The sequence below is a fragment of the Olea europaea genome, chromosome 14 (genome assembly GCF_002742605.1).
Source record: "Olea europaea var. sylvestris chromosome 14, O_europaea_v1, whole genome shotgun sequence".
NCBI classification, from domain to species: domain Eukaryota; kingdom Viridiplantae; phylum Streptophyta; class Magnoliopsida; order Lamiales; family Oleaceae; genus Olea; species Olea europaea.
The window spans coordinates 3922070-3949335 of record NC_036250.1 but is presented as its reverse complement, the minus strand read 5'-3'; the positions used below and the strand labels follow the sequence as shown (position 1 = coordinate 3949335).

At 36.8% G+C, this 27266-nt stretch overlaps 2 protein-coding genes across 15 annotated transcripts in view; both read right to left on the bottom strand.

The window, feature by feature from the left end:
• LOC111408835 (putative pentatricopeptide repeat-containing protein At1g19290) overlaps positions 1 to 5668 on the bottom strand; it is a 9658-nt gene extending 3990 nt beyond the window's left edge. For 3 of the 6 annotated variants that reach the window (XM_023038630.1, XM_023038629.1, XM_023038631.1), the window contains exons 1-3: positions 2893 to 5667; positions 2655 to 2724; positions 2033 to 2291 (exon numbers count right to left, since the gene is read on the bottom strand). In XM_023038630.1, the coding sequence (XP_022894398.1) occupies positions 2702 to 2724; positions 2893 to 5560 (2691 nt within the window). In that variant the 5' untranslated portion in view covers positions 5561 to 5667 and the 3' untranslated portion in view covers positions 2033 to 2291; positions 2655 to 2701. Of the gene's footprint in view, positions 1 to 2032; positions 2292 to 2654; positions 2725 to 2892 lie in introns of those variants that run through there. The other 3 variants (XM_023038633.1, XM_023038634.1, XM_023038632.1) reach the window with 3 other exon arrangements.
• A 1455-nt stretch (positions 5669 to 7123) lies between these two features.
• Positions 7124 to 25558, bottom strand: LOC111408834 (lysosomal amino acid transporter 1-like). 9 transcript variants are annotated; one of them, XM_023038624.1, is made up of 13 exons: positions 25111 to 25558; positions 24921 to 24963; positions 24256 to 24282; positions 24088 to 24186; positions 23881 to 23981; positions 23627 to 23804; positions 23368 to 23457; positions 23182 to 23277; positions 23058 to 23078; positions 22613 to 22671; positions 22106 to 22196; positions 21853 to 21990; positions 7124 to 7217 (listed from the first exon to the last, which is right to left on the bottom strand). In XM_023038624.1, exons 1-12 carry the CDS (start codon positions 25341 to 25343, stop codon positions 21907 to 21909), a joined length of 1122 nt encoding a protein of 373 aa, XP_022894392.1. In that variant the 5' UTR covers positions 25344 to 25558; the 3' UTR covers positions 7124 to 7217; positions 21853 to 21906. The 9 variants fall into 9 exon arrangements, with proteins under 9 accessions (XP_022894392.1, XP_022894391.1, XP_022894393.1 ...); XM_023038623.1 differs by having other exon boundaries at positions 23881 to 24011; positions 24091 to 24186; XM_023038625.1 differs by having other exon boundaries at positions 24091 to 24186.
• Between the last annotated feature and the right edge of the window lie 1708 nt (positions 25559 to 27266).

Here is a 27266-nt window from a genome sequence, read left to right as displayed (position 1 = left end):
TGGTTAGCTAACAAACGTTCCTTCTATGGTAAAATTGGGTCATTTGCCCATCCATTGCACTCTTTTTATATTAGAAATAACAATCCTTTGTATTCTCATCTCGGAGACAACATTCTGTATGGCATACCAGTCAAACTCTGCTCTGAAATTGATATAAGCTCATTTTCTAGTGGTTGAAGCTTCAAATTAGCAGTAGCAAGCATGCCAACTGCCTATCTTTGGCATCATCACATCCTTAATGTGCTTTTCTAGTTCATACTCTTAAGAAACTGCAAAAATTTGCATGGCTTTTCTGACCTCTATTCTCCTTGCCTAAAGCACCATCTTCAATTCGTGGTAAATTGATGGCACTGGGAACATTATCCCATAAATCTATCCCCTGCATGAAATTCCAGTTTCACTAACTTATAGCTCAAAAGTAGTGAATATTTGTCCAGCACAATCCCTTTTATGGTGCCAGATCCCACATGAAATTTGCACACCCCTGAGTTGACACTCTAATCTTACACCAGACATCTTTCACCGGTCACACAAACTGATTCCCCAGGTTGCATTGTTTTTGCAGAGGTAAGAGGTGGCAAAATCAGACCTCAAGTCTCTGGTCAATTAGAAGCTGGATCGATTACAGCTGCTGAGATTCACTACAGCCTCTTCCTAAAAGAAGATTTCTCATTTCATTGCTGTTGCTAGCATCCTTGGAGCCATAATTACACTGTAAATACTCAAAACATTTCATCCAGACAATATTTGTCTATTAAAAGTTATCGCACATATTTTGTCACTCGAAAACTACATCTGGCCAGCTTGGTTGGATGTATTAGCCTTCATTATTTCCACCAACATGTTCTATGGATAGAGTAGCTAAAATAAGTTTGTGTTGTGCTTAAGGTGTTAACAGATTATGGTACAATGTGAAACTTTATAGTGTGCTGTACATGAGCTGTGCTCATATTTGAGCATAATTGTCTTTAGTGGGCGTCTATAAAATTCTTACTTGAATTCAATTCAAAAAATTCTACTAGTATAGAGACCATTTGAAGTAGAAACAATTTGTGGGACAATTCTATTCTCTAGTATTTTGACTCACCACCACTTAAAGATGACAAGCTACATTACAGCAAAGAATGTATAAATAACTAATTTATATATACACTAACATATTCTTTATCGCTAGAGTAACCCACCGGTAGGTAGGCTCTGCAAACTCATAATGAAAGCTAGAATTCAAAGAAATAGGAGCTGATCCAGCACACTATGCATGAAACAAGAATGTAGGGAACAAAGAGGAGAAGGAGACAGGAAGAAAAGGAGACAAGGGAGAAGAAACAAATAATTTGGGGAGAAGTTTTAATAATATTTGTATTCAATATTGATTTCCTCTTTGTCCTAATTTCTTCCCTTCTTTGATCTCTTTCTTTTCTTGTTCTTTTTCTTGTTTGTTGTCAAATTGTTACGTTTCATTGTCAATTTGGTATCAAAGCAAGTTCTTTTACGTTGGCCAAACAAATCTCATTTTCAAAATCCTATCTAAATTCTATTTTTATTCTATCTCTATCTCCATCGCATATACTTGAAATTTCTTGTAACCAAGGAAAGCTATGAGACGAAAAGACAAAAATAAACATAAAAAAATTACCTAATTATAACCGAGTAACTATGGGGGAAAATCCCTAAATCAAAATAACTTCAAAATGTTTCTTATTTTTCTCACTAAAGTAAATATCTATATTATGGTAAGTCTTCCAAGAATGACACTAAGGATCTCCATCAATACCAGTTTCTGCTTGCACTTTCAATGCTTGAAATTTAAGCCACTGGGTTCAGCAGGTAGCAAGTTAAAGAAAACTGACCATTCATTTAATTTTACCAGATTGGTCTCTTGCGAGGTCCAATTGCAAAACTGAACTTGAATTGGAGCCAGTTTACAGTTCTCTTGTCTCGGTTTAGTAACTATGATTCATGTGGCATACACAGTAAGTTAATAGAAATGTATTAAGGAAATAAAAGCAGAGATTTAGACAGAGAAACTTACTTTGTTCTCCTAGAAGTTACCAACCCATTTTTTATTGGATACATCTGTGGATATCTTGGCTGATGCTGTGTATTCAGAAGAAGAGAGTTCATTTTGTAAAATTAGAAAAAAACTGAAGTTCTAGTTTTCCCCTTCTAAGTGAAACTAGAGATTTTCATCATAGAGTCCAACATGACAGGTCTACAAAGCACACGTCTGGACCTGGTTCACTTTTTCCTTTCCTTTTTCTTCTTTCATGGCAATGTTCTGCTTCAACTTCCTAAAATATAGCCAAATATTAAAATGAGACACGCTCGTCTTTTTGAAGGTGTTAAAACATTTTGCATTGAGAAATACTTCAACAGGTTATAAGGCTTCATGTCATTGGATCTATTTTTTTGCAACAGCATTCCAACAGATTATAAGCTCTCATATTAAGTATGCCTGATAAGACTTCAGAAATATGTTTTATTTATTAAATATGGCTACCATAAACATTCCAATTTGGGGAGAAAGATATCACGTTTTTAACTTACTGCCCAGAGGAGACAGTGAGTTGGGGAGGAAAATAAATGGGGTTAAATGTTATGGAATAACTGTCTGCCTACTTTAGCTCAAGAACATAGCATCTTGTCTAACTTACTTTTTTCCACAGAGAGCATAACAAAGAAACAGCTGCATTGTTTGCTTCTAGCATGCTTCCACAATTTCGGCTGGAAATATAACACATTGTGTAAAATATGTGTACAGCAAATTTAACAAGTTAAAAAAGAAAAATGATCTCATAAAGTTTGTTGGTGAAAAAGATTAATAGAAATACAGTAAGGATTTCTATCCTCTTATCCTTTAAGTGACTGGATCTTCTTGAAAATTTATATTACCTTGGATTTGTTTGTTGTATCTTATAGGCCCAAGATGTGTGTTAGTCTTTTGATCTAAAAGCTTTATGGATTCCACCACATCACCCTGCTTTGAAAGGCTGCTGATCAATGTGGAGTAGGTTAAGTCAGAAGGAGCAACACCTTCCTTTGTCATTCTCTCTATGAGTTTAAGAGCTTCATTGGTATTACCAACCTTACAATAGCCATCAATCAAAGAATTATAGGTGATGGTGGTGGGAACTAAACCTTTGCTGTGAAGTTTATGAAAAAGCCTCACTGCACGATCAAGTTTTCCTGATTTACACAGGCCATTTATAAGAGTATTATATGTAACAATATTTGGAGAAAGACCCTTGTTCAGCATCTCATCCCGTAAGACAAAAGCTTCATTGACATTACCAGAAATACAAGCACTGTGGATCAAGGCAGAATATGTGAACTCGTCTGGAATGAAGCCTCTCTGTGACAACTCACTGATAAATTTTCTTGCATCATCAGTTTTCCCAAATTTGCATAACCCAGCTATAATTACATTATACATAACATTATTGGCGATAATAAAATTTTTGGCACTTTCATCAAGGGAACTTGCAATTTTCTGAATATCTAGCTGCACTCTCTTGAAGTCAAAGAATTTATAAAATTGTTCAAGCCTTGGGAAAACATCTAAATCCACCATTTTCTGCAACAGCATATTTGCACAATCTGTCATACCGAGCTTGTTTAATCCACTAATAATTGTGCTACATATTATTACATTGGGAGCAATTCCTTTCCCAGTCATCTCAAAGTAAGCATCAAAAGCTTTCTTCAGTTTTCCTTCTTTGATCCAACCGGTAATAAGGGCTCCATATGTAACAACATTAGGACTTAGTCCCTTAACATGAATCTCACAAAGAACATTTGCAATTTCGCTTGATTTTCTTGCCCTAAACAGTCCACTAATAAGGGAGTTATACATTTCAATGGAAGCAGGAATTCCTTCCTTTTCCATGATATGCTTTATTTGAAGAGGCCTTTCAATGTCTCCAGCTTTACAGTAGCCATCACTCAAGGTTCTATAGGTTACTTCGTCAGGTGAACAACCGAGCTCCTTCATCTTGTCAAGAACCTGCTCTGATTCAATCATCTTCCCCAACTTACACAATCCATTGAGCAGCGTGTTGAATATAACCACGTCCGTTGCATGCCCTTTTGCTAAAATATCTTTCCACAACATCAAAGCCTTATCAGAACTACCTTTCTTGAAAAGACAATCGAGGAGAGTACTAAATCCTATTGCATCAGGAACAAAACCTCTCTTAAGCATTAGACGCCAAAGGTGCAAACAGTCACCCAGATCACTTTTGTCACGTAAACCTTTCAAGAGAGTGTTATAAGTTACATTTGTTGGAAATACACCATCACGAGCCATCTGATCACAAAGCTTAAAAGCATCCTTCATTAAACCTTCTCTACAATACCCATTCAACAATGTATTGAAGCTATAACCATCCGGCTTCAAGTTCCATTCAACCATACTCGTTATAACTCGTTCTGCTTCCCATAATTTACCAAGTTTACAATACCCATTTATCAAAGAATTACAAATAAATAGATTCATCCCCAACCCCAACCCCAACATCTCATCCCTAAATCTAACCGCATCTTCCATTTTTCCAACCCGACAAAACCCATCAATTAACACACCATACACCTTGTGATCCAAAATCAACAGGTCTGCCTTTTCTTCCTTCATCCCTCTGAACATTCTCTCCGCTTCTTCCATTTCCCCACGCTTACAATAAACCTTAATCAACAAGGTACACGTGATCAAATTCTTCGGAACAGCTCGTTTACTCATCAATTGCAACACCCTCTCCACTCCCTCCAAATTCCCTTTCTCCACATACCCATTCATCAAACTATTATAACCCACAACATTCAACTCCAACCCCATTCTTTCCATCCCTTCTACAAAATCCACTGCTTTATCAACCCTATCATGCTTACAATAAGCATCAACCAATATTGTACAAGTGTATACATCAGGTACAACTCCAACTCTTACCAATTGATCATAAATACAAATGACAGTGTCAAACTCCTTAAGTCTCGCCAAACTACTCAGCAAACTATTACACGATCGCGTACTTGGCACCTGACCACTCTTGGTCATATTATCAAACACGTATAAAGCATTCTTCACCATCCCTTTTTCAGCATAAATTTTCAATAACATATCAAAAACCGTCCCGGAGAACTTGAATTCTCTATAAATTCTTACCAATTCTTCATATACCAGAAAATTTGAATAACGTTTCCTTTCAGACAGTTCGACGAGGTCATGTAAATACGACCGCGCTTCGGGGAACATGCGGGCTTTGGATAAAATGTGGACGAGTTTGATGTATGATTTGAAGTGGGGTCTGAAGTTGTTCGGTTTGCAAGCTAGATTGAAGAAGTTCAGGGCGGCGGTAGGGTGGAATTTGAGTTCTTTGAGGACGGAGTCCACTAGAAGGTCAGAGAAAGTGATGGAAAGGTTGGAGAGGGCTTCGAATTGGCCGAGGATTAATAGGCGGCTGATTTGGGCAGGAAGTTTGTGGTTGGAGTCAGTGGTGGAGTGAAGGGAGACGCGGTGGTGGAGACAACAGCGGGAGAATAGGCGGGACCGGGTTGGATTTAACATTTTGTTACTCCTTCCTGTCCTATGGCGCCAGACTGCCAGTGGTCGTTAAAGATCGGCCGGGTGATTTGCATAGATGGCCCGTCGTTGGACCAATTTGTCATTTTAGTGGAAAAAAGACATTGTTTCTTTCAAGCGAAGGGATCATTGGATTGGAAAACAAATTAGTTTGCTTGACGGAAATTTGCAGTTTTTACTCCAACTTTTGCAAAAATGTAACAAATTCTCAACCAGTTTTAAGTATAACTTATCTTCAATCTTTAGCCCCCCGACATTGTCCAGTGGTGCAAAGGATAGAAGTGGGGTTATTTCATGCATTATTGACAGCAGCAATGTAGGGATTCGATTCCTAAGACATGAAATTGAACTTTTTATAGGAGCAGTGTATAGACAGTTTTTATTCCCGACCTGATGGGGCACATCCCGCGATTTACCTCCCTCACAAAATTTTAGGGGCGGGACGATGGGAGCCTCAAGATTGGGGTTCAACTTTTTTTTTTTTAACTTATCTTCAATCTTTCAATTATAAAACAAAAGATTCCCTCCATTTTGACCATAAAATAACAAATTTGACATTTTCTTTAAATAAATAAAAGAAAGCAGTAAAAGTATAAAAAATAAGGAAAAGTTGTTAATGGAATTCCAAAACATTTCAAAAGCGTGTAAATCACACTTAAAATAATTAAATACATATTAACACATAAAAGATAATTTAAAAAATAAATATTTCATCTTCCCTAAAGCTTCTCTACCCACTCCACCCCATCCATCCCACCATGCTAATTCACCCCCACGGTCAACCAAATATCACCTCCACAAATATAATTACGCTAACGACCAACTATTACCTCCACCTTATAAAAGTTAATTCAAAAAAAATAAAATAAAGACGACTGGATAAAAAATTAGCCTACCTAAAAAATCGAAGGTCGTAATGTGAATTCTACAACTAGGTTGAGATTTGATTATTGCAACAGATAGAGGAAAGACGGTAAGGTACAGAAATCCTGTTGTGGTTCTGCAATCTAGGCTACCGATTTGGTTCTTGCAATCGATAATGTAGGGATGGTGAGGTGCCCACTATGGTGATAGTTCTATGATCTAGGCTGCTATTTTTATCCATTGATCTTTTGAGCTAATATTTTTAAGATGGTGATTATCATGATGTCGCGAGGATGTGATTACATTTGTGAAGATGTTGTTTATTTACGGGTGGGGTGAATTAGGATGTGTGGGGGAGGTGTTAACGGAGTAGGTGGGTGAACTTGGTTGCAAAAGATAAAATGCTTATTTTAAAATTTTTATTTTATATGTTTAATATGTATTTAATAGTTTTAAATGTGATTTATTTGTATTTTTGAAAAGTTACGGGACTCCATTTATAATATTTCCTTTTTTTTAATTACTTTTCTATGTTTATTTATTTAAAGAGAAGGACAAATCAATCATTTAATTATCAAAATGGATGGAACGAATTTTGTTACATAATTGAAATGTTCAAACGAATTACGCCAAAAAAACGTTAATGATAATTTCATTACATTTCGTAAAGATTGGGACTGAAATGCCAAAATCTCCCATAATATAATCATCAAACGAATAATAAAAATAAAACCGCAAATAATTACAATTACTCTCTTGTCCTTAAATAATAAACAATGTGTTGACACACAAAAAGTTCAGTCCAAGTCGAATAGCTCAAAGAATGAAGCCCAACTGGAAGATCCCCAAAAATCAAATAGCCCAAAGAACGAACCAATCAGGCAATGCAGGATAAAGGCCCAAATAGGGAAGCACATGAACGCGGTAATACCATCGCCCAAGGTTGCAAGTCGCCCAAGATTTGAGCGAATGAATTGCCATGCAGTCGCCCAGAGCTGTAACCCTACTCTCGTCCAAACATTCGAGTCGCCCAACATCTTAGCAAACATAAGATGTTATGGTTACTCAAACGTGCAGTTAATAAAGCAGTTATTGGGTAGTCCTGTCACGTCCCACGATTCAAGGAATTCAATTGAAGACGGTTGAACGACAAAAGTAATGGCAGCAGTTAGAGAAGGCAGTTTTATGACAGGTTGGCCACTACAACGAAAGTGGGCAGTTATAGAGTGATCAAGCAGTTTTTAAGCGGTTGATCACGAAAAGATCATCCAGGGAGTATAAAAGGAAGAAAAGACATAGAGCAAAGGACCCCCTGAATCAAACACTCTCGAACAGAGAATATGTAATTTTAAATTTCTTAGTTTAGATTTAAACACTTCTTTTTCAGTAACTCGTGTGCTTGCGCCCCTTGGAGGTATTCTGTTTTTATTTTCCAATTGTAAAGTCATCGCCAATAAAAACGCCTCTTTTTGGGATTTTGTCTCAAGAGGGTTGTCCCTTACACAATCGTCTGATTCATTTTTAATTGTCAGCGACTAACCCGCACGAAATAATTTGGCACGCCTGGTGGGACAGTGGTGTTTGGTGTTGAAAATACAAAAGGTGAAACAATATGCCTCAGAGATCCGATAAGGAAGCAGCAAGTCAGGGAGGAGTCCAGTCTGTGATCAAGCGATATGAGGAGCAGCATAGCTTTCCACGAACAGATAGACAGAATCAGAGCAGTAACAGTCGTTACGAATCAATGTCAGAGTTGAGTCCTCGAACTATGCGTGCACTACTTGGAGAACTCACACAAGATGTCGTTGAACAGGTAAATCTTCGAAATATTCATAATATGGAAAGATTTACCTAGAATGGGAATGCACACTATGACAACATGGTCAAACAACTGAATACTTCGAATGAAATAATGAATAAGTTAGTAAGCCAAATTTGTCAACCAGTTGTGCTTCTTGCAAACCATTTTCAAATTAGGACAATTGTGGAGACATAATCCCCCAGTCCTAAATCCAAGTCAAGGGGTAGAACCACATTTTGGTCCCTCTACTTCAAACTAAGGGGATGGTGTAATGCCAAATCAGAATAATGGTAGTGGTACGTCTAACTTGGGGGGTAATCCAAATGTAAGAGATAATGTCCTAAATAACGGGCAGAATACCCCACGTGTTAATGAGGGAATAAATGTTCAGGCTAATGGTAACAATGACCCAAATCATGGTAATTTTATTCCTAATCAAGGACCAAATATCAGGCCTCAAGCAAATCAACCAGTCAACCAACCTGTAGGGACTCCATATGACCCCAACGTCATGTTGAGAAATCAGATTATGGAAATTGTACAGGACCAGATGGGTTTTGGGGTACATCCTGTCATTAGGCCGACCTACATAAAGCCATATCCTGATTGGATAGACCAAGCATATCCATGACCTAGAGGGTATAAAGTAAGGAGGTGTCTACTCTAGAACACATATGACGATTCATACTGCAAAGTGGTGACGTAACTGATTATCATAAAATGAGGCTTTTCCCTAGTTCATTAATAGGAGTAGCTTTCTCCTGGTTCATCAATTTGCCAGCGAATTCTGTTCAAACATGGCAACAATTGGAACAATTATTCCACACTCAGTTTTATAAGATTGAGTCTGAAGTTACTTTGGCCGATTTGGCGAACCTACGTCAAATGCCAAATGAATGGGCAGAAGGTTTCCTCCAAAGGTTCGAGACAGCAAGAAGTAAATGTTTTGTACCTCTACCCGAAAAAGAGTTTGTCAAAATCGCTCAAGGTTGTTTGAGCTTTGATTTAAAAAAGAAATTCCAAGACAAGGAGTTTCCTGACCTTTTCTAATTGAGCGCGAACGTAATTAAGTATGAACGATTGATAAGAAAAGAAGAGCAGATAAAAAATTCTAGCAAGGGGACTTATTATAGAGACCCAAATTTTGATGTTCATACCATTAATAATGAGTCATACGATCAGACCGAAATGTGTTTGACCGAATTAGTCAAAGGAGACACGTATATTTGTCCTATAATGGCTAAATCTAGACCATCGGGCAAGAATGAGCCTATGAAAGATGAAAACGTAAAAGCTAGAACGTTCTCATTCAATGTAACCAAAACTTGTGACGCCCCGAACTCAAGCTTCGAGTGTCACGTACTAAACATAATAACTTCTGTCCTTGGTACATGTAAATACTCTTAAATAGAAGTATTTCATGTTAGGAACTTATTTTCAACTCGGTAAAATAATTCTTATACAATTTGATAGTCGACAAAAGTGCATGTCAACAATAAATTATACTTTACATATACGGCCTCGGCATTATCAAGATTAGTTGAGGCAGCAAGTTTGACAATTTTTATAAAATTCATCCCAACTCTTTTTTCTATGAAATTTGTGGCATTAGAAAGATAATTTCAAATAGTTTTTTAGGTTAAAATATGAAAATTTTCCAAGATCATAGGATATGGACGTTTTACTGAAAACAGTGAAGTATTACACAGGAAATCCAGTTTGACCCCTTGACGTTAAAACCTTGATAACTCAGGCCATAGATATCCAAATTGAGTGATTCCTTTGGCCATATTTAGAAAACTCAAAGAGGAAAACAGAAATATTTTTAGAGTTTCAAATGGACGTTTATAGAGTTAGAAACATCGTTTTGAAAATGACTCCAAAAATTGTCCCATTTCTGCCTTTTATCACTTGCAAGGAAAATAAACTATAAAAACGTCTCTTAACATAACATGAAAGATATAATTACAAAATTTACTATTAATACCATATTACATCATGTCATGTACATATTTTTACATAGTACCATAAGAAAAATAAATGGAAAAACAGTCATCGAACAAAACATACAAAAGAAAACTTTCGGTACAAAACATCTGTCCTTAATCCATCATCGCGTAAGCCAACTAACTCCCATCAATTCAAACGATCATGGATCTGAAAATTTAGCATAACATACTATGAGTATAAGAAATACTCAGTAAGATACCATGCTTGGATTTTTATCATGATAATACTACACAAAAGAATGCAATCAAACACATACTTGCACATTCCGGCTTGCCGGTGCCCTTCGGACTTGTTCTAAGGCATAAATAGATATCTAACTTTGTGGACTTGTCCACCATAATCATATTATGGTTTTTCATGCATATTTTAAGCATAAATATTACCATGAAAACCATAACTCTTAAGCATGGAAAGTATCTTACTGTAAAACTTGAAGATCTTCGATTGAGATGTAAATTGGAAGTGCTAGTCACCACTTTATCCTTCCATTTTTTTTTCTTATTTCTACACATGTCTAGCCTATTGTCTAAGTGTATGGTGATGATAAATGCCAAGTGGGTTGATTATAAGGTAATAAGTGGCCTCAAACCTAGATTTACAAAGGAAACATCTCATCTTTTCAACTAATATAATCTAAACCCGCTAACTTTCATTGTTAACAAAGTGTACCCCAAATTTAAACTTGTACCCAACTTACATATTCAAAAATTGTAGATTGTAACATAATTTAATCATTTGGTCAATTGAAGTCCTAAACAAATAATCCACTTCATTTAAATCCAAACTTGCCTTAAGTTTCGACTAACTAATAATCACTTCATACATACACAACTTTTGATACTTCATGCCTACATTCATTAACTACCTCTAACATTAACCACTACAAAGGTGGTGTCCCCTTTTACCTTATGGCCAAAAATAGTATTGAAAGTTAAATCGCTATCCCAAAGAAATTTAAACGAGCATAAAATTTTGGAGTATTACAAAACTGACCTTATATTTGATAAATTATATAAGGATAAGCAGATAAAGCTGAGCAATAAGTATAAATTGCCAAATCCTGAACAAATTAAGGGTAAAAAATATTGTAAGTGGTATAATGCATGGTCACATTTGACTAACAATTGCTTGATTTTTCGCCATGTGTTACAAGATGCCATTGAATCAGGACGAATTACGTTCGATGATAAGAAGAAGATAGCAGTAGATGAAAATCCTTTTCCACAGCCACTTGGAGTGAATATGGTGACGTCTGGTTTCAAAAATAAGTTGCCAAAATTCAAATTGGTTATAGATGATGGAGAAGAAGACCCTGGACCACATCCCACTGTCTTCGAGCGTATTAAAGGGAATGAGCCAAAAAAGGATGAAGACGTCTTGTGTGCAAAATGTAAAAGAGAAGTGAGTGGGAATACGGAGAAACCAGGATATGGCAGCATCCCCATCGCCATACTTTCTTCCCAAACGCTCAGCCTGGTAGAGGACGAGGTGCATCGTTCTATAAAGGACCGCCTTTTGAGAAGCAGTTCAGGCCAGTAAATAATGGGAGAACATTCAGGCCGCAACCTCGCCGACCAAATATATGACATTCGTTCCAGTATAATGCAGGAAAGGCGATACCCTTCAACAAGATGACTAGAACCCAATAGAGGCGTTTCCAATGAAATTATGGAAGAATGATGAGGCAACAACAGGGAATGCCACGTCCTAAGACGCCTAAACTACTCGAAGTAGCCAATCAAAATGTTCTCAAAGATAGTGAAAAGACTAGTACAGATGAAACAATGAAGGAGTTGCCAGAAACTTCTTCTGGGAGATCGAAGTTTGAGCGAGACAGAAGGGATGGAAAAGATCCAGATCAGCCCCTTACTATTCAATTCGGTACGTTACCTCTTGTTGTGGCTAATAACTATTTACTAGCCAATGAGTTCAAGAATAAAGAGAAAGAAGAAGAAGAAAGAGAAGATAACGAAGGAGAAGCATGCGTGCTGGAATATGAAGAAGGCCAGACTTCTAGAGGGGCCTACAAAGGTGAAGAAGATGATGGTATGACATACATTGAAGAGGAAATCGACTTAGAAGCAGAAAGAAGAAGGAGAGGAGTATCGTACAATACTCTGTTGAAGTAACTACATCGAGAGGGAGTTCGTGAAGTAGATTTATTGGGAGAACCATTTGGGCGTTCTTTCGATTTTTACGTGCTGTACGGGACGCCCAAAAGGAAGAAGAGAGTGCCTCGCTCTGAAAAGTATGGATCACCTCCAAGAATAATCCCTCCTCCCACAGGTTGGGTAACGGACGAGGAAGCATCAGAAAACAGTAAAAAGGAAATTCAGGAGACAGAGGCTCAGTGCGATACGCTACACGTTGACTTATCACAAAAGGATAACTCAACAGAGAACAAACAGGAAGTAGAAATAGAAGTTGCCGAAAAGGTTGTTTTTAAACGGCCAGTCATGAAATTGACTAAACACTTGAAGCCGTTGTACGTTAAAGCTCTAGTTAATGGCATACCTGTGGCAAAAGTGCTTGTCGATAATGGAGCAGCTATAAACACCATTCCATATAGGATGATGAGAAAATTTGCAAAGACAGAAGGGGATATGATTCCAACAGAAGTCATCCTTACAAGTTTCAATGGAGGAGCAACTGCAGATAAGGGAGTTATGCCATTGGACATAACTATAGGTATAACTACTAGGACCACAGTATTCTTTGTAATAGATGGTCCTACCGATTACAACGTGTTACTAGGAAGAGATTGGATATACGGAAGTCGTTGTATACCCTCATCGCTCCATCAATGCCTGGTTTTTTGGAATAACAAGAGTGAAGCAGAGGTGGTGCAGGCCGATCATAGGCCTTTTGTAACAGAAGCAAACTCAGTGGAAATGTTCATGTATGAAGGAAACTATGGACCTGTCAGGGTAGTCCAAGATGGGGAAGAAACTCAGATTGTCGCGCAGAGTGAAGAGCCATTTTCAGTGGACGCACTCACTGAAATGTTCAGTCAGATAAGGCCAAATATAGTGGCCCTAGAAGAGCCAGTAATTAGCAAAAGAATAATCAAGGAGTCCTGAATGAGTTCGAAGCAACAAGAGCAAATGGCCGATATTCAGGCCTTCAAAGCCAAATTAATGGCTTTCAATAAAGAAGGCAATGACAAGACAAAAGAAGAGGCAGCTCTGAAAGCGTTGAAAGACAAATTAGCAGTATTCGAATTGGAACAAAGCATTGGCCGAGAAGTCAACAAGGTGGATTGTTTAGAAGAAGAAGTGCTTACAAGGGAGCTGGACGATGAAGTAATGCGGATCATCAAGCCTGGATACGCTTAAACATAAGACCTTCCGATTAAAGTAAATATTGGCACTGAAGGAGAAGATCGTCCAACATTCATCAGCCAGATACTCGATCAAGAGGTTAGTGATAAATTAGTCGCTTTGTTAAATGAGTATAAAGATTGTTTTGCTTGGGAATATGAACAAATGCCTAGTTTAGATAGAGACTTGGTGGAAATATAGATTACCACTAAGCCTAATTTTAAACCTCATAGGCAACTTCCCAGATGTTTTGCTCCTAATGTACTCCCTGAGATTAAGAAAGAGATAGAGCGATTATTAAAAGCAGGCTTTATTAGAAACAGCCAGGTATGTCGAATGGTTGTCCAATATCGTGCCAGTACTAAAAAAGAATGGTAAACTAAGGGTGTGCATAGATTTTAGGAATTTAAATATAGCAACACCCAAAGATGAGTATCCAATGCCCACGGTAGACTCTTTAGTAGACTCAACTACCGGACATGTCATGTATTCTTTCATGGATGGGTATTCAAGATACAATCAAATTTATATAGCTGAGGAAAACATACACAAAACTACCTATAGATGCCCTGGGTCTCTATGATGTTTTGAATGGGTAGTCATGTCTTTCGGTCTGAAAAATGCAGGAGCAACTTATCAAACGGCAATGAATTTAATTTTCCATGATATGATAGGCAAGTTTGTTGAAGTGTATGTAGATGATATAGTGGTCAAATCCATTAAAGAAAAGGACCATTTCGAACAGTTAAGATGTTCATTTGAGCGAATGAAATAATATAAGCTAAAGTTGAATCCCTTGAAATGTGCATTTGGTGTTAATGTAGGGAACTTTCTTGGTTTCTTGGTACACAAAAGAGGGATTGAACTTGATAAAAATAAAGCAAAAGCCATTTTAGAGGCCAAACCACCTAGCAACAAAAAAGAATTGCAAATGTTTCTAGGCCAAGTAAACTTTTTAAGACGCTTTATTTCTAACTGTGCAGGGCGATCTAAAGTCTTTTCGCCACTTTTAAAGTTGAAAAATCAGGACGAATTCGTCTGGAAAGAAGAACATCTAAAGGCTTTTGAAAGCCTGAAAACATATTTATCAAGTCCATCAGTATTGGTGTCACCAATCCAAGGACGACCAATGAAAGTGTATGTATCGGCTGAAAAAGAATCAATAGCTGGAATGGTCGCGCAAGAAGACCAATTTGGTGAAGAGAGGGCAATTTACTACTTGAGTAGACGGTTAACAAAATGTGAATGTAATTACTCTGCTATCGAAAAATTATGTCTTGCATTATATTTCACATGTACAAAATTAAGGGCTTATTTACGGCCCGTAATCGTTTATTTGATTTCTAGAGTAAATTTGATTAAGTATATGTTCTCTCGCCCTATTTTACACCAAAGGGTAGGCCTTTGGACTTTAGTTTTATCAGAATTCGAAATACAATACATACCCTAAAAGGCAGTAAAAAATCAGGCTTTGGTTAACTTTTTAGCCGATCATCCATGCCTTGACATGTCTGAAGAAATTGAATTAGAAATCAATTCGTTCGAGCTAAAACCTTGGGTGTTGTATTTCAATGGGTTAAAAACCTCTAAAGGAGTAGGAGTAGAAATAGCATTGATAAATCCTTTAGGGATTTGTTACAAATTCGCATTCACTTTGGATAGGATGTGCACCAACAATCAGGCCGAATATGAGACCTTAATCGTGGGCCTAGAACTAATGATAGATATGGGGGTAAAAAATGTAAACATTAGAGGCGATTCTCAATTGGTAATTCACCAACTGATTGATGATTTTAAATGCCAAAGTGATTCCATCATGAGTCAATATGAAATCGCCCAAGAGTTATTAGAAGAATTCGACCAAGTAGAACTTCAATGCGTTAATAGGATATACAATGACGTGGCAAATGAGTTGGCCCAGATGGCTTCAGGGTACTCAAAGGTTTTAAATTGGAAGTCTACTTGTGCGTATGGAACAATATTGCCTGCGATCCAAAGAAGGGCGAGAAAGATTGAACTTCATTGCATACAAGATGGAGATGCAATGGATAGGAGGACAGAAATTAAGGAGTTCCTTAAAGAACCTAATAAAAGAGATAGTAGAAAAATGAAGTTGCATTTGCTAAACTATGCACTGATAGATGAAGAGTTGTTCAAGAAACGCTCTGATGGTATACTGCTAAAATGTGTAAGTTTGCAAGAAGTCAGAACGATCATGATTGAAGTGCATGAAGGGATATGTGGAGCTCATCAAGCTGATCAAAGGATGAGATGGTTAATTATTAGGAGTAGATATTTTTGGTCATAGATGGGAGAATTATGCGTTCAGTATGCAAAGAATTGTTTAGCATGCCAAAAGTATGGTCCAATACAAAGGGCACTAGCACGAGAGATGACATCTATTATTAAACCTTGGCCGTTCAAGGGTTGGGCGATAGACCTGATAAGGAAGATTTATCTCCCATCGTCCAAACAACATACTTTTGTTATAGTTGTAACCGATTATTTCACTATGTGGGTTAGCGGCGGTACCTTTAAAGGAGATCACCCAGAAGAATATTATAGAATTTATCCGTGATCACATCATTTATAGATTTGAAATTTCACAAACTTTGATGGTAGATCATGGGACATCTTTAAATGGGGATCAAGTGAATAAATTCTTGAGCGAGTTTGGAGTTAAATTAGTAAACTCCACACCATATTACGCTCAATCCAACGGACAAGCAGAATCTTCTAATAAGATTCTAAAAAATATCATAAGGAAAATGATAGATGAAAATGCCAGAAATTGACACGAATGTCTGAACAAAGCCTTATGGGTTTGTAGGACGTCGCCTCGGTCAAGTACCAAAATTACTCATTTCCAACTTACTTATGGACAGGAGGCCGTTTTGCCTATGGAAATCAACGTGCAATCGATCAGAGTGTGTTTGCAACATAAGTTAAGTGATGATGAGTATACCGAATCACTAGTTCAAAACTTATTAGAGTTGGACGAGTTAAAGTTAGACGTCCTAGAAGATTGTAAGTTCAAAAACGAAGAATGGCTAAATTTTATAATAAAAAAGTTATAGCCAAGTCATTCAGTTTGGGCTAACTGGTTTGGAAAACAGTACTCCCTTTGGATAGCAAAGATCCAAAGTATGACAAATGGTCTCCCAATTGAGAAGGATCATATAAAGTGAATAATGTATTGCCTAACGGAGCCTATCATTTGGAAGATTTAGACAGCACCGAGCACATGAGGTTCATTAATGGCAAATATTTGAAAAAGTATGTTCCTTCCTTATGGGAAAGTGAACAAATAAAAGCGTAACCAAATCGCATTGAACGATCGTAGAGTAAAAAGGGTCAGAGCGAAATACGTTCAAATAAATTCCTTTATTATCAAATGGTCATTACAAAGCTGCGAAATACAAGATGCTAAATGCTCTATAAACTATGATTAAGAGCAGACTAATCTCCTGGTCGATCACCGAGTAAGAGGGGATACTGGCCTTGATCGTCATCCTGATCGCACTACTGCAAAGGCAAGCAGAGAGGCCAAGAGCACTCTCAACAAGCAGAAAGGAAGATGAAGCGTCCTCACATTGCCTTCCTAAATGCATCGCTGCAACGACGGGCAAGGAGGCTGAGAAGCACTCTCAGCAAGTAAGGTGGCCTGCAAGCACCCCAAAAATTGTCTTCCATCATTGAACTCCTTGTAGGAACGGAGACGATGGGAAAAACTTTGCTACTGGCCAAAGAATATTTCCTATATCTCTCATACCAAAGGTGACATCAAGAAAGATGGAAAAATGGGCGGATCAAATGATCCATTTCCATGGAAAACGAAAGTTTTGGATTGATTGTCAAAAATGCTAAGCAATGACAGCAAATTGATTTTTTGAAGAAGAAAATAGAAATGAAGATGGAAAGTATGAAGTATATGTGCATTTATAGGGAGGTGAAGGTGAAAAGACAGAATATGATGTGCATTTATAAGGGGGTGAAGGTGAAAAGATAGAATATGAGCAGCCATATTTGTGTCTAGTAAATGAGATTAAGTGGCCCAAAGTCGGGCAGAAATATAAAAAAAAAATGTGCAGAAATTTTAGCATAAAGCAGTTAAATGCCTAAGCGATTGACGATTAAAAAAAACGAACGTCAATAAATACACAAGAGGCTAAAATAGTTATTCGTTAACAATAATGGCTGTTGTTATGTCAATAAAATGTTACAAAGGGAAAGCCAATAAGAAATTATAAAAAGAAAAAGTTAAGGCATTATATGTCTTAATTACAATTCACCCATACCAAACGAATTCTTTCCCTAAGTTTTCCCCAGTCCTCGTTCTGTCGAGAAGAAGTGATGTTCAATTCAGCCACAACATCATCATCAACTTCCAACTTCTTGTACTGCTCGACCAAAGACTTAGTTCGCTCAATTCCTTAGGAGGCATTACGCTTTTTAGCAGCCATTCTCGCCTTGCAGTCGTCCATCTTGGCTTGAAGCTCCTTCATCTGAGCAGCCAAACTAGTCATCAAAGAGTCTTCTATCATGACTTCGGAAGAGATTTCTTTCAACTCGTCCTCAGCTTTGTTGATCTCCAGAAGCAAAGACTCTTTTTCAGATACGGCGCGAAGTTATTGAGTACTTTTGACCTTCAATTCAACATTCTTGGCTAGCAAGGAAAGGATCTCAAAATGGATAACTTTCAACGTCGCTTTAAAATCAGCAGAAAGATTGAGCGACGGAAGTGTTAGTGCTTGCTCCAATTTCGCATTCAAATGCTCAAACTTATCCTTATGCCTGGCAGCACTAGCCTTACCGATGTCCATATCCATGAAGGACACATACTAAAATATCGACTGCTTGAGGAACTTTATATCGTCCTCTGAAGAAGCAGAAGGACAACTGGCTGAAGCAGGGCGAGATGTTTTGACTTGCCCCCACGAAGTGAACAAGTCTTGAATGGAACGCACAATTTTATCAGCGTCCTGCAAAGAAAATCGCCAATATTGAAGGTTTCCACTACACTAAACAAAGTGAAGGTAAAGGTGAAGCAAAGATTACCTCATCAGCAATCTTGGAAGATGGTATATCCCCAGCCAAATCTGCCACCTGTGGCTCCATCATTCGTGAGGACTTCCCCTCGTCTAAGCGAGAAGACTTTGCCGCAACGGGCAGACTTATGGGAACATCTGCAGAACTCAAAAGGCAATAAATCAACACCAATAGCACAAGCAAAGTTAAAGCATAAAAAAAAAATTACCTTCTGCTTCGACGTTTGGGGGGTCAACACCTTGGGAAGAAGGTAGCTTGTCCATTGGTTGTGATGAAGATTCTGGGACTAAAGATTTCTCTTTAAGCGTAGTCCCTTCATCAGCTGGTTTGGACGAAGCAGCCCCAGCAGAGGATGATGGAGCAGGAACTGCCAACACCAAAGCCTTCAAGAGAGAAGTCGAACTTTTCTGAGAGGTCCAAATAAATATCAGCACGTGGAAAAGTCTCAAGTATGGAAATGTATGCTTATGAGTAAACAAATTTAATTACCTTCCTCCTGACGATGAGAGGGATATCATCATCATCATCATCAGCATCATCCTCCAAAATGGGAGACGCCGAGGCTAGCCGTTTGCGGCTTGGGGCACTTTTAGCTGTAGTGGACTTGGCAGGAAGAGAAGTCGATGGACGGGCAGATTGTTTAGCACGAGCAGAGGAAGAGGGACTCCTAATAGACACAGGAGTGACCAAAACAGGAGAGGTGGAAGAAATGTTTGGTTGGTCTAGTGAATGGAAAGCACGATTGGCGTCAGTTGCAAACAATCTGCGCTTCACTAACGGCCAGAGTCGTTCAAAAAGGGGATGGATGGCACGGCTAGGATTGAAGGGGGCTAATGAAAAGCTGCTCGTCAAAAGAAGATTGCGAGCATTTATAACCTCTGCCTCTGCTTTATTAATGGTGTGGAAGCGGTCTATCAAATTTCTTGAATAGCAAGGGGAAACGGGCCAAGTTTGGCCAAAACCAAGTTGGCGAGCAAACAATTGGAGAGCATATATTTCTACCCCAGCCTTGGCATTGGTCCCAGTCAAAATATCATGAAACAACTCCCTCCTGGTCAAAAACTGAATCCAAACAAACAAGGAAGTGTTCGCACTATCCAGAGTGGATGGAGGTTGCACATAATCTGGAGTCAAAAATGGAGGAAAAGGAAAGAAGGAAGGGATTGAATCTAAAGTATAAAAGAATAAAAAAATGTCCCTTCTGAACATATTTGCAGGAGTCAGGGGCTCAATGGCTAGCCCATAGCAGCTAGCAGAAGGGCTAGAAAAAGATGGAGCACCAAGCGATGGAAAATAGACTCTCAACCATATTTGAGTGAACCAAAGAGGCCCACTGCCAGTGGGAGATGCACCATTCTTCAATTGGGATTGAAGAGAAACTATGCCTCTATAAAGGGTAGCTAAAAAGAAAGAACACAAATTTAGAGGCCTACCACGCGCCAATTCGTGCACTATGGGTAAATAGCTCATGGAAGGCTTTATGCTTGGCACACACAAAATATATTTATAAAGCCAACTCAGAAGAAAGGCCACTCGCTCAGTATGGGAAGGCTCAGCGCTCGAGTGGTTATGAAAGGTTTGCAGGCTTGAATAAGATTCGGTGAGGCCTCTATCAAATTTTGGGGCGACACCAGAAATCAAAATATCAGGGAAAATGGTATCGCCCAAAGGTGGCAGATTTACTAGGGCCCCAACATCCCTTAAGGTAATGGACATGGGACCAAGAGGAAAAACAAAAGTATTATACTCAGAAGACCAAAAACTTAAAGCGATTGGAAAAAGTACTGGGTCAAAAATAGGGGGTTGAAGAGAGATTTCTAACAAATCAGAAATCCTAACATTATCAAAAATTGTTTTAGTAGGACCATGGTCCATAAGGCGAGCATGCCATCTAAGAAAAACGATATCAGATTTAGGCCAAGTGCGAATACCTCTTTCGCGAAGTGGCCCCAGCGGCAAAGAATTTAGAAACGGAGAGCCCTGAGTACAAGGGAACAGCTGACTGACCGCCGCTTGTTCGATGGCCTCGGCATTGTTGAATAAAGGACCTAGATAGCACTCATTGAGTTCGACATTGGCCGGTGCAAGGAAGTTCGGAGTTATATATGGCCGAGTAAGGAGTTTCTGAAAGTCTTCGAAACTGAAGGAGTCACCAGACTGGGATTGTGAAGCAGCTATTAGGGACGAAATAGAGTTTTTCAGAGTTACGTAGCAGAGAAGCAAGGAGATGAACAGTAATATTGCGAGAGAGAGGCACGAAAAAATGAGGCTTGATTTAGTGGTGCAATGAAATAGCGTATTTGGGGGTTATAAGAGTTTGCAAACGTCGTACCTTTTCAGGTTATGGAAGAAAACAATGATTGAAATTCTTGAAAATTTCGAATATTGCTGGGAAACACAAAGTGAATATGGCAAAAATTAATAATTGGTATTAATTCTGCCACATTGGGGGGTAATTGTTGACACACAAAAAGTTCAGCCCAAGTCGAATAGCCCAAGGAATGAAGCCCAACTAGAAGATCCCCAAAAATCAAATAGCCCAAAAAACGAACCAATCAGGCAATGCAGGATAAAGGCCCAAATATGGAAGCCCATAAACGCGGTAATACCATCGCCCAAGGTTGCAAGTCGCCCAAGATTTGAGCGAATGAATTTCCATGCAGTCGCCCAGAGCTGTGACCCTGCTCTCGTCCAAACATGCGAGTCGCCCAATATCTTAGCAAACATAAGATGATATGGTTACCCAAACTGCAGTTAATAAAGCAGTTATTGGGTAGTCCTGCCACGTCCCACGATTCAAGGAATTCAATTGAAGACGGTTGAACGACAAAAGTAATGGCAGCAGTTAGAGATGGCAGTTTCATGACAGGTTGGCCACTACAAGGAAAGTGGGCAGTTATAGAGCGATCAAGCAGTTTTTAAGCGGTTGATCACGAAGAGATCATCCGGGGAGTATAATAGGAAGAAAAGACATAGAGCAAAGGACCCCCGGAATCAAACACTCTCGAACAGAGAATATGTAACTTTAAATTTTTTAGTTTAGATTTAAACACTTCTTTTTCAGTAACTCGTGTGCTTGCGCCCCTTGGAGGCATTCTGTTTTTATTTTCCAATTGTAAAGTTATCGCCAATAAAAACATCATTTTTTGGAATTTTGTTTCAAGAGATTTGTCCCTTACACAATCGTCTGATCCATTTTTAATTGTTAGCGACTAACTCGCGCGAAACACAATGACATAACAAGTCTACAAATATAAAATATAAATTGATTAATTTGTCAATAAAAATTAACACGAAGGTTTATTTGCTTCTTCTTGGTGCTGGCTTTTCTTGTGCTTCTTGTATCTGTAAAACATATACTGAAGGATTATCTATGTCAAAAATTATATGTTAAGGCAAAACAACTTCAGAGAGAACTTAGGAACGAACAGAAAATTATTAAGTAAAATATGTGACATAAATAAATAAATAAATAGAAAAGGATACAAAAAGATCAAGCAGCACACAGCCAATAGCATCCATCAGCCAAGGCATGTTGGCTTTTATCATCTTCCATTCAGTGCTTCTCACTAAAATGCTGCATTTATTAGGACTATGTAAATATGGTCATGTAACTGGACTTATTATTATTATTATTTAACTGGGCTAATATTAAAAAAATCATATAAAAAAATAAATTTAACGAGATCTGCTCCTAAATATGGTGCATCGAGAGGGTTTATTAAAACATCAACATGTAAAACAAACCATTTAGACGTACCAAAGAAAGTTCCCTTAAAACAATATTTTCTTTATATTAGGCTTCAAAATTTATTCAAATATTCAACACTTAATTTAAAACATACTTAGGATCTGTTCGGTAGTAATTATGAGAATTAATTTTTTGATCGTTAGAGAGAAAAGTGGATCCCAAATGTGAGTGAAAAAGTTAAAATAACAGTTGTAATAGTAAAATAATGGTCAAAGAAAGAGAGAGAGAGAGAGAGGAAAAACCTTCCAACATATGTTGCATTGGCAATGAGTGCGAAAACGAACATTAGAGGGTTCAAGCCCTGTGAAGTAAAGCAAAAGCAATGAAAATTATCCTAACGCGGGCATATTTAAGCGTGAAATTGTTGGTTCGTTATGCAGTATGGAAATTAACTGAACACGATTGGACATTCTTTTTATTCTTTAAGCTTGTTTAGTCCCTGTTTGGTTTCGATTAAAATCAAGATTTTTAATTTAAGTTAAAGTCAATCATTCATTTTAACTACATATTTTGTGGGTTTTATAACTTTTTAATCATTTATTTCATCAACTTCTATCAAAATCTACTAAAAATCTGATTTTAATCCCACCAAACAAGGACTTATTCTTATTTAGTACTTGATAAAAAACATGTCCACAATGTTCCTTTTCACATGATTATAGATAAAAATAAAAGAGAAATCAATACCTCCACACTCCCTCTTTTGATCTGGTCATAATCATTCAAGGCAACAATTTTATATTAAAACCCTATATAAAAAATCAAAACAAATGCATGAATTTCTAACCAATGTGGACCATAGAAAACTCACACTCAACCAAATTTGTGGGATTCGTCCACCCATATATATTGCAGCCATCAACCAACCCAAACACTGTCCGTATGCATTTTCTTGGAATGCCTGTTCCTGTGGATAAATTCTGGCTTAAACGAAGCTCTTTCAATGTATACAAAGACTTTCTAATTTGATAAAGAATAGAATATTGTAGTAGAAAACCATCATAGATCTCCTTCCACCAGTATCTGTTAAAGCTCTGGTTAAGAAGGGTAGATTTACAGAAGCAGCTGCAAATGTTCCATATCCCACCTGATATTTTTCCGAAAATTCACACAATTAATTGAATTCAAGTTTATTGATAAGAAATTTATACCACTCACTCCAAATTTATCAAAATCAAGGTATGAAGATAGATTAATTCTGTTAAATTAAGGCAGAAAACAAACTTTGTAGCACTGTTGGATAGTAATATACTTACTGGACGAGGAATATTACGAGGCTGAGTAACAATAACAGGCTCGTTGGAGGAAGGAAGAAATGATTCATCTTCAGATGAGGAGTCTGAATCATGTTCCAAAGCAGGAGGACCGCTCCTCGCCTTTATATAACACTGATTCATTGGTGAACTATCACTTCCAGCCAAAGATCTTGCTGACCTGCACAAATAATCTTGCTAACCATCCTGGTTTAACTTACTTAATTGACTTGTATATGGATGCGTATATTCCTTACATATAGTAGAAGTCCCTCCTATGTGGTACCTCGACAGGTACATTTGATGATGTTAATCTTCCTTGGAACTTGGATTTTGGAGCATCAGTCTCATCTTCATCCTTGAAAAAAAAACCAGAAATCATGGAAGTCTGCAGATCATTTGACGAACAAAATTTGTATAATTAGAAGGATTATTATGTATAAATCTTGGAAAAAAATTCGTACTACTTTTGCTACAGTTTTACGTCCCCTTTTCAAGCACCGAAGAAAATGGTTGTAGTAAATGGATTGGAGTGCCAATATGATTGTGACCGTTGTATAGAGCTGCAATGTAACACAGATACTGAACATTTGATGCAAAGTCATTTGTAAAATAGTTTGGGTTAGACTTACCCATGCAGTGTACAACTGGGTGGGTAACTGCATCAAATCAACAGAAACTATCTATTAGAAACATAAGCTTAAGATATGTACAAATGTTCAAGAGGCTATTACATTTGTTTCAAACAAATCATTGAACTTTACAAAATGTTTCATTCAACCACTTTACCTAAATCTCGTATTGGCTAATTATCGAAATATAGATCAACATATAAGGACTTGAGCTACTAGTCTAATTAATAAGATTGGTCTTTTAAGATAGAAGTCTTAACATAATAGCAGAACTCATTAAACTTAAACAAATAATTTGATCAGAATAGGATTCAAATGAGCACACGAATTTTAAAATATGTCAATCGTATTAACCTTGCTCATGTAATGAGCTCTGTTAACCCCGATATATTCTACATGAAGCTATTCTTTTGAGATTACAGGAAGTCTAGAGTTTGCCTATTCTAGTAGATCGAACACTAATATGTAAATAGTAAACTCTCATTTTTTCACCCAAAAAAAAAAAAGTGAAGAAGAAAATAACACGATTTATTCTACTTTAACCAACCAATCTCCATCAACCAATCACAGAATGCCACTTGAGCATTCTATCACCCAGTAGCAAAACTCAAATAATAGAGAGAGAGAGAGATAGAGAGAGAGGGAGGGAGGGAGGGAATTTTTACTGTAGCAGGTTCGAGAATGCAGCCTACAAGATTGAACACATCACTGCATGAGATAAAAATCAAGTCATAATCAGTTTGTATCTATAGGTTTTCAAATCATGTTTGTTTAGTTGCAAAACAAAAATAATTAAGGTTGTCTGTCAAAAAATAATGGCAATGCATGTTTATGAACAAACAAAAATAAACTTACCCAACAATCCAAGTGCAAAGAAATGCCAAGGAGACACCATCGGCAGATTTGTTATTGAAGTTGGTAATAATTTGTGGGATTTCTGCAACTGCCCAACAAATTAAACTTGCAATTCCGAAACCAAACGATATTTCATCGTTGAGGTTGCACAGGCAATCCTTGAAGTATTTTTCGATCCATCCGATGCAAGATTTTCCCTCTTTCGGACAGTAAGAAAGTTTTAATTGCTTCATTTTAATTTCTCTCTTGCTACTGGATTTTGTTAAGTATTACTTATAAGAGTTCATAAAGATGAGGTTGGCAAAAACTTTTATAAGTATATTCTCATTTGGATGCGGAAAATTGTGAGGGACATGACATTTTATAATGTGTATTGTCTGTATATGTATATATTCTTGTCTATATAGAGAGAAATATTCGACCTTCAACCTAATAATCTGGTTCAACATATGCACGGGATGAAGTAAATCTGTCCAATAGAAAAGAATGTAAAAATTAAAATAAATTGAAGCACAGCATATTCTTGTGCATCTTGTTTCTATTCTTTTTCACAACGTACAATAATAGAGTGGTTGTAATTTCTTGCAAGGTAAAAGGTTAAATTCAATTTGAAAAATTGGCATAAATTAAACCAAGTGGCATAAGAACTAAAGTAAATAATTAATTTTAAATTTAATAAGATTAAGTTTTAACTTATTATTTGTTTAGGTAGGTATATCCTAAAATAATTGAGAGATTATTCATGATTAATATGTTGATAAATTCATTGACATGATTGCAATTTAAGCATTTAGAAACGACTTCATATTGGGAAAAAGATTAGTGACACCCTACCAACAAATCTTAGCATCAATTATCTTGTAGATGAAAATGTATGAATTTATCGTTTCACTATTTATTTAAATTTTTAAGAAATACAAAAATAGTGTTCTAAAGAGTGCTCTAACTAATTTAACTTCTAAATCTACAGCTAAGTTTAAATGACTTTTTGTGTCCAAACAAATTTCTATAATTCACTTTAATCGTACTCTTCATGAAAAATTTAAATTAAATTTTTTTTTTTTTACTTAAAGTGAAAAAAAAACCATTTTCTAATTCAGCAATAATTTTTTTATTCTAAAACTTTCTTTTTTACTTATTTTAGACAAACATGAGCATGTGGTTCAATAGTAGCCATAGCAAGTAGGATTGAAATAAAGTAAAGCCCTATTTGATTTTGCTAAAAACCCAATTTTTAGGCAATTTTAATAAAAGTTAATGAATTGTGTGTTGTTGAAAATTTGATAAAAAAAAATTGTGGGTTCTATAAAACTTATACTTAAAACTAATTATTAAATTTAACTTAAAATTTTAAATTTTTTTTAGCTAAAAGAAGCAGGGACAAAATGTTCGACATGGTGGAATTCTAGAGAAGGAAAAACTTTATCTTAACCGTCCATTGATGTCCACATATGAGCACATTCCTTCAACATTTGTATTCTTACATGACGACAGGATACTAGCTTTTTAATGAAACTTACATATCGTACCACCGGTTTTTGCCCGTATTTTCCATTTGTTATACCTCCTAAAAGAATTGATTAATTTAAATTATTTTCTTAGTTAGAGGAAATTTTTTTTTTTAATTTACGGGATATTATTTTCAAGATTAGAAAAGATTTATTGCAATTCTAACGATTTACCAAACCACGAGTTACTATCACTATAATGTGCCCTCACTTGTCATTAATTACTAGTAATTATGAGTAATCGCGTTTTTTGTTTGTTTGTTGATAAACATCTAACAATTTTTATGAACATCAAACATCTTTTTTTAGTTATAAATTTTTCTTTAATGGGTGGAGTCTATACAATGACTAGATTGAATGCACCAAATTACAAGAAAATGTACAAACAGACTGTGAATGAAGTAGAAAATATTGGCCTGTTTTGTTATTCTTTGGAATATGTCTAGGTACAATGTATCGTGAGATCCAATTTTAATTTTATTAATTAGGAAAAATAAATATGGTATGCTTTTGAACTATGAAGCACGAGATTTCGAAGAACTATTTTTTAAGATAATTGAAATTTACGGTATTTGAAGAGAAATAATTGAAACTCATTCTTGAACTATCTATCTAAATTTAAAAATAAATAAACTGCTTATATATATA

Bases quoted from the DNA above. Each gene is read 5' to 3' on its own strand.
- LOC111408834 (XM_023038619.1), bottom strand. From the start codon at position 25,343: ATGAAGCAATTAAAACTTTCTTACTGTCCGAAAGAGGGAAAATCTTGC. The intron at 24,012-24,090 runs GTAGTACGAATT...AATGATCTGCAG, and splicing joins GACGTAAAACTGTAGCAAAA to ACTTCCATGATTTCTGGTTT. The intron at 23,079-23,181 runs GTGAGTTTTCTA...GATTATGACCAG, and splicing joins TCCCACAAATTTGGTTGAGT to ATCAAAAGAGGGAGTGTGGA.